This window comes from Lolium perenne, chromosome 4 (genome assembly GCF_019359855.2).
Source record: "Lolium perenne isolate Kyuss_39 chromosome 4, Kyuss_2.0, whole genome shotgun sequence".
Lineage (NCBI taxonomy): Eukaryota > Viridiplantae > Streptophyta > Magnoliopsida > Poales > Poaceae > Lolium > Lolium perenne.
Window position 1 is genome coordinate 163,371,417 of NC_067247.2, and position 6,139 is coordinate 163,377,555.

The 6,139-nt window shown below is 43.4% G+C and overlaps 1 protein-coding gene across 1 annotated transcript; it reads right to left on the reverse strand.

Moving 5' to 3' along the window:
- Nucleotides 1–1,388: 1,388 nt before the first annotated feature.
- LOC127294393 (uncharacterized) lies at nucleotides 1,389–5,892 on the reverse strand. Its single transcript, XM_051324195.1, has 3 exons — nucleotides 5,536–5,892; nucleotides 4,902–5,100; nucleotides 1,389–4,809 (listed from the first exon to the last, which is right to left on the reverse strand). The coding sequence occupies exons 2-3, from the start codon at nucleotides 5,017–5,019 to the stop codon at nucleotides 1,604–1,606; spliced, it is 3,324 nt and encodes a 1,107-aa protein (XP_051180155.1). The 5' UTR covers nucleotides 5,020–5,100; nucleotides 5,536–5,892; the 3' UTR covers nucleotides 1,389–1,603.
- Between the last annotated feature and the right edge of the window lie 247 nt (nucleotides 5,893–6,139).

Consider the following 6,139-nt stretch of genomic DNA (forward strand, 5'->3'; position numbering starts at 1 on the left):
TTTTAATACGGGGCGGCCGCTGAGTTTTTCGGGTCCCCGAACTCTGTTTACGAGTCAGGTCGTAAGTTCGGGCTCCATTCTGGGCCTATTTCGATTTGAACCCGTAATCTTCCAAATTCCGGCTCGTTTTTCAGCAACTGTTGGCTCGTTTTTCAGCAACTGTTAGAGTTGCTTTTAGTACATCGTGTTACAGCTCTTCTCAGTTCTCAGTGAAGTAACGGAGAACTACCAAGACGGTGAAGGTGGAGTCGGAGAAAGTGTATCCAGCGGTCTTCGATGTAACTTTTAGTTTGGTATAAACAAAATCTTTGTTGTTCATGAGCGCGTCAGTTTATTAATAGCAATTCAATATTCAAGTCGTTGGCTACAAAGATTAACACAGCACTTTCTCTGCTACGCGTCAAACCTGATTCTAAATGGCTTGAGTCCCTAAAACAGGAACTCGTAAAAGAAGACGTGATGCTAAACTAACAGTACAGAAAAATCTTTCAAGAAGATAACAGAAAGAAAGAAAGATGATGCCTGCAAGGGGTCCTGTTAATCAAACGGCAGCTGAATCTAGCTTCAGGCAATAGTATGTTACAGACAAATATGCAAATGCAAATAGAAAAACCACTGGTACAATAAACTGAATATACAGCAGGGAAGAAGAAAACTGGCAGAACCTGAGCATGGTTTTGCCAGACAGCCATCCAGAATGCGCAATGCCTTTTGTTACTGGAAACAAGAAATATTCTCAAACAAAAACTGCACTCGTATGGTTATTAAAACAGATCAGTGCCTCCAATTTCTGACATGTTGAACAGTTAAATTACACTCCGATTTGGGAAGTGTGTCTGAAGTGCTCCTGATGCAACAATTTCTTTATCCTAAATCTGACCATCAAACACATGAACCAGCTTAATTTCCAGGGCACTGGGGGTTGTTAGGGACAGCAGCTTGATGTCATCAGCAATGGCTGCATTAGCTTGCTAAGAGATACATTCAACACCTGACATTAATACCAGGTGCCAACAGCATGTAACAAGTTTGTCCATTTGCAATCATCAGGAGACAAGATGCATCATGAAAAGGAAGAGCCACATGGCCGGGTACCTATCCATGCACATCTTGACATGTATGGGCAACAAAAGATAATAAACCCTCTACCTAAACATAGGATGTTGTGTTGCAGGCTTGCAGTACATGGATATTCGGAAATATGCAATTACAGAAAAAATGACTGTAATATAAAGAGGTAAGCATCGGTAGGAAGATCTTGACAATGTCAACCTTGTTGCACTTGTCATGTCAGGAGTTCATAACCTTGTTTCAAGATGTAGGAGTTCCTAGATCTTTCTACTTGAACAATGATGAATAATAATCCCCCGAACTGAAATACTAGTGTGTATCATCAAAAACTCATATTATACCCCCCAAATATGGACAAGTTTACACCAAGAATAAACAATATATATACCACAAAAAAAGAATTTGACAAACCAAATGACTTCAAATAGGCTAGAGTTGTCTGGCAAAAATCCATGAAACTATTTGCAGGAAAGTTGTCATCGTGTCTTCAAAACTGTGACATGTGAGAGGCTTCACACACCAGTACAAAACATCACATGTTCTTCCTTCTGGACACTCTGTTGGACACCGGCACCATTGACTCAAAGCTCTCATATCCATCATCAAACGCCCTGCTGTGACGCTCAAACGCCCTGCTGTGACGTAGCAACTGGCTTGCTGAATCATACCCCATGAGCAGATGAAGTGCCGAGTCTGAAACCTTCTTGCTACTTTCTGTGACAGCAAGGGCTCGTCCAGCTCGAGTAGACAAGCTTCTTGTGAAGGATGCCCCATAATCTTCACTTATACCGACATTGTAAGAAGCGCTCTCAGTTCTAGCAACTATTCTGCCGTCGACCTTGCTTGATTTTTGGGTTGCTTCCTTGCTGATATTTGCATCGGCGTGATCTACAGCAGGAACTGATAATACAATAACCCTGGAACACTTACCACACTGCATTTTCCCGATCTTCCCTTTTGAGATGTAGACATCAGATGGCATTTGGACCAAATAGAAACAGCTGTTGCAGACTGTATATGGTGAAGCACCTGACAGAGGCCGCAATATATGCTTTCTCACCACTCGCTTCTGTTCCTTGAAGCTTGATTTTAGTGAATCGTGGTCAAGGATTGAGCTACCAGCTTGTGAGGATTGGTAATATGAATTGAACTCCCAAGCATCAAAGTTGTGTGGGATGTGTGCTTGCGCATGTCCATAATGACTATGCGCATATGAATGGGCTGGTGAGTAAGGATTTGGTGGGGGGTACATTGGTGGCTTTCGATGACCATAATAGGAGTCTAGGGTACAAGAACTTGGGTTGGAATCAGCATCAATGCTTCGAAACTGTTGCTCGGCATCATAGTTACGGAGTTGCTGTGGCTGGTATTCCAGGTCTTTATTCTGATACCTTTTCTCCAAGCTCTTCTGGATAGAAAGCCTGTTTAGCTGATCTCTTAGACCATCCATCTTCTTGAGGCGCTCAAGTTGATCAACAGTCTTGAACTTATTTGATGTTTTCAGCACCAAATCTCCTTGACTAGGTGATCCACTTGAGAGAGAACTTGAGGTTCCATCCATTTGCGACTCGATGAAGTTTTGGATTGACTTGAAGTCTTCAGAATCAAGAGAAAGTCCTTGACGAAGTAGACTGGCTCTGTATCTGCATGATATCTCTTCTTTTTTCTTAACGAAGCTAGGTGATTTGCAATGAATCCTCTCATTTGGCAATCTCGAAAACCCAGCAACATCTACTGGTTTGTCAGCTTGAACACCGATATTCATATTGTCATCTTCCGTATCCTTCTTTTCTTCAGTGACATCAGAAGTCAGTTTGTGTTGTTCAAAACTTTCTCCAGATTTGATATGTCCATCACTGAATGAGGAGATGCCCCCTTCACCAAGATTTGCACTTTCAGCGCCCAGGTAGTGTGGGTTTATCATAGACATATCATGCTCATCCTCATGATACCTTTCTGCAGTGTCCTTGTTTGTGACCACAACATGCTCGTTCGCGTGAAAAAAGTTGACCTTATTGTCATCTTGAATACAACTATCTTCCTTCTCTTTCAGGCCATCTGTTGTTAGCTCATTTTGTTGGAAATTTTGTCCAGATTTGAGATGTCCGTCACCGATGGAAGAGATGCTTCCTTCACATAGCTTTGCGCTTTCAGTCTCCGGGTATTGTGGATCCTTATCATGCTCATTCTCATGAATTATGTCTGGGCTGTCTTTGCTTGTAAGGACGACATGCTCAATCCCATGAACACTGTCGTTCTTATTATCATGCTCATTCTCATGAATTCTTTCTGCAATGTCCTTGTTTGTGACCACGGTAAGCTCATTCGCATGAAAGCAGCTGATCTTATTATCATCATCAATACAAACATCTTCATTCTCTTTTGGGCCATCAGTTGTTAACTCATTTTCTTGGAAATGTTGTCCAAATTTGAGACGTTCATCACCGAAAGAAGAGATGCTTCCTTCACATGGATTTGCACTTTCAGTGTCCCGGTACAGTGGATCCTTATCATGCTCATTCTCATGAATTATGTCTGGAATGTCTTTGTTTGTAAGCACGACAAGCTCATTCCCATGAACATAGTCGATCTTATTATCATCTCCAGGCCAACCCTCTTCTTTTTCTTTAGTGCCATCAGCTATTAGCTCGTTCAGTTCAAAATTTTGTTCAGATTGTATATGTTTGCCATCAGTGGAAGACATACTTCCTTCACATGTATTGGCAGTTTCATTAACCAGGAATTGTGGATCCTTATCATGCTCCTTCCCACGAGCTTTATCTTGATTATCTTTGTCTGCAATCCTGACATGATGTTCTAATGGTTCCTCTGCATCACTAAAAGACATTTCCAGTTCTTCAATCAATCGGCCATGAGGATCACTCCGAGGATCATCATTCATTTTGCCCGCTGACAAAAACCTTCGGCTACCAATTTGGTTATGCAGAGCATCATTGAGCCCATTGTTATCTGCTACATCCGAAAATTCTTCCTCATCATCACTTAAGGATAGAGACCTCTCCAATTCTTCAATCAGATCTTCATAAGATTCAATAAGTAAACCCTCATATGGTTGAGGCCTATCCTCTCTCTGAGACAGCATGTTCTTGAATTTTGCCTCATCTTCCTTGTACAGTTTGTTTGTCACAACCACCTCATGGCAGTTCATAGTTTCATTGCTAGCAGATAACTTTTGCTCATCCATGCTCTCTACTTCTCCTCCCATGTTATTGCTAGAATCTGCTAATTCCTCACTTTCCATGCTATGGACAGCAGCAACTTCGCTGCCAACACTAGCATCACCCATACTGTATCCCTTTTCCCTGTTTCCATTTTCACTTGCTTCAACATTCTGTACATTTTCGACCAGCTTCAGACAAGAATCAGCTGCAGTACCGTTATCATCTGCCTCTTTGATCATAAACTCAGGGTTTGGGGCATTGCCATCAACAAGGCAACAGTTCTCCTCACCACCAACCTTGTCAGATGTTGCACTCTCTCCAATGGACAGAGTTCTTTCTGGATTAACATTCTCGCAGGAGATGTCATCCTTACTGACAGTAGAAATACTTCCCTCCACCACATTATCACTAGGCTGTGCACAAGCAGAAACAACCTTCTGTTCATCTGAAGAAATGGACTTGCTAGTCTGAATGGATCCTTCCAAACTGCATGGAGAACTGTTCTGTTCACCGGATACCGGATCAGGACGAGTTACCGGCGGGCCTCGATTTTTCGCTGCATCACAGATTCAACAAGTATCAGAACAAATTCTGGGAAAAACAGAAACACTGCTTAACCAGGCAATTGGTAGATGGCATGATCTGTACCTCTAAGAACAGTCCCGCAGCCGCCGCATTGGTAAACCGGAATGGTCGGGTACTCCACGAGCAGCTGGAGGCATTTCGGGCACCTGACAAACCGAAGATTTTGAGCTTCCATGGACATGGCCTGGCCTCCTCCCCGCCGCAATATCTCGATTATAGAAAGCTAGATGCACTTGAGTCATACGGCGTCAACATCACCCCCCTGTCATACAATAATCAACTCCACCTCAGTGATCTTCCACTTTTTGGCTTCTTTAAACAAAAGTTATTTTTGCGAAAGTTACCATACTAGGTATTACTACATATAAAACATTCAAGGAATAAAGATATGCAACTCCACCAGAAAATCCTTCCCTAAAGAATAGACAGGAGAGGGTTGTGTTTGCATTCGATTAGTATACAGCAATCCTCGGTAAAAAAAAAGTATACAGCAAGCCAAGTTCAAGAACATAGATGGATATGCATACAGGAAAAAAAAAAACGCCACCTAAGCCACCAACCATGGCACTATGGCAGCAAGGAATCACATGGACCATGGATCAACCGAATCGATAGCGGAGCACTTGCAGATCTACGAAGGTGGGGAAATCTACAGCCGTATGCAAGAAAGGACTGGGGGAGAAAAAGAAAGACGAACCTTTCCTTGTAAGACCGGGTCCGGTGAAGATCATCTCGCGCCAAAATGTCTCGCTCCTTGTCCTCCTCCCGCCGCGCCCCCCGCGACAACGAACTCGGAGGGATCGCGACGGAGTGGTGAATCTTGCGCCACGGAAGGAAAGAGAGAGAGAGAGCAATAGCAGAAAGGGGAAAAGGAGGGTTATGGCGTCAGTGATGTCCAGCTGAGCTCAGAGTCGGGCTGTCTGGTGAAAGTTGGAGGAGAGAGAGAGAGAGGGAGGAAGAAGAGGAGGAGGAGACCACGGCAGGGGGACCAGAGCAAGGGAGGAGACGGGGAGAGGAAATGGTGGTTCTGTGTTCCGGGATGAGACAAGCATGGTGCTGTCTCCTTGGCGGCATGACCACTTGACCACCGCAGTTTAATCAGTGGAAAATTGTAGGCTTGTGTAATTAATTGCTTTGGACAAGTCAAGAACACCCAAAAAAGATCTCACAGGTTTTAGCTAGTTCTAGTTTTAGCAGATAGCTAAGTTGACGGTCGCCCGTTGCTACGCTCCACTTTGCCAGCTTGTCCTTCAAATAAGTTTTCGTCCGGCTGTACTAATATAGCTACCACATGGTACAAC

What these genes read in the sequence shown, in the direction of transcription:
- LOC127294393 (XM_051324195.1), bottom strand. Translation starts at nt 5,019, where the DNA reads ATGTCCATGGAAGCTCAAAATCTTCGGTTTGTCAGGTGCCCGAAATGC. An exon ending in CTGCGGGACTGTTCTTAGAG is followed by an intron (nt 4,810 to 4,901) that starts GTACAGATCATG and finishes TCTGTGATGCAG; the next exon opens with CGAAAAATCGAGGCCCGCCG.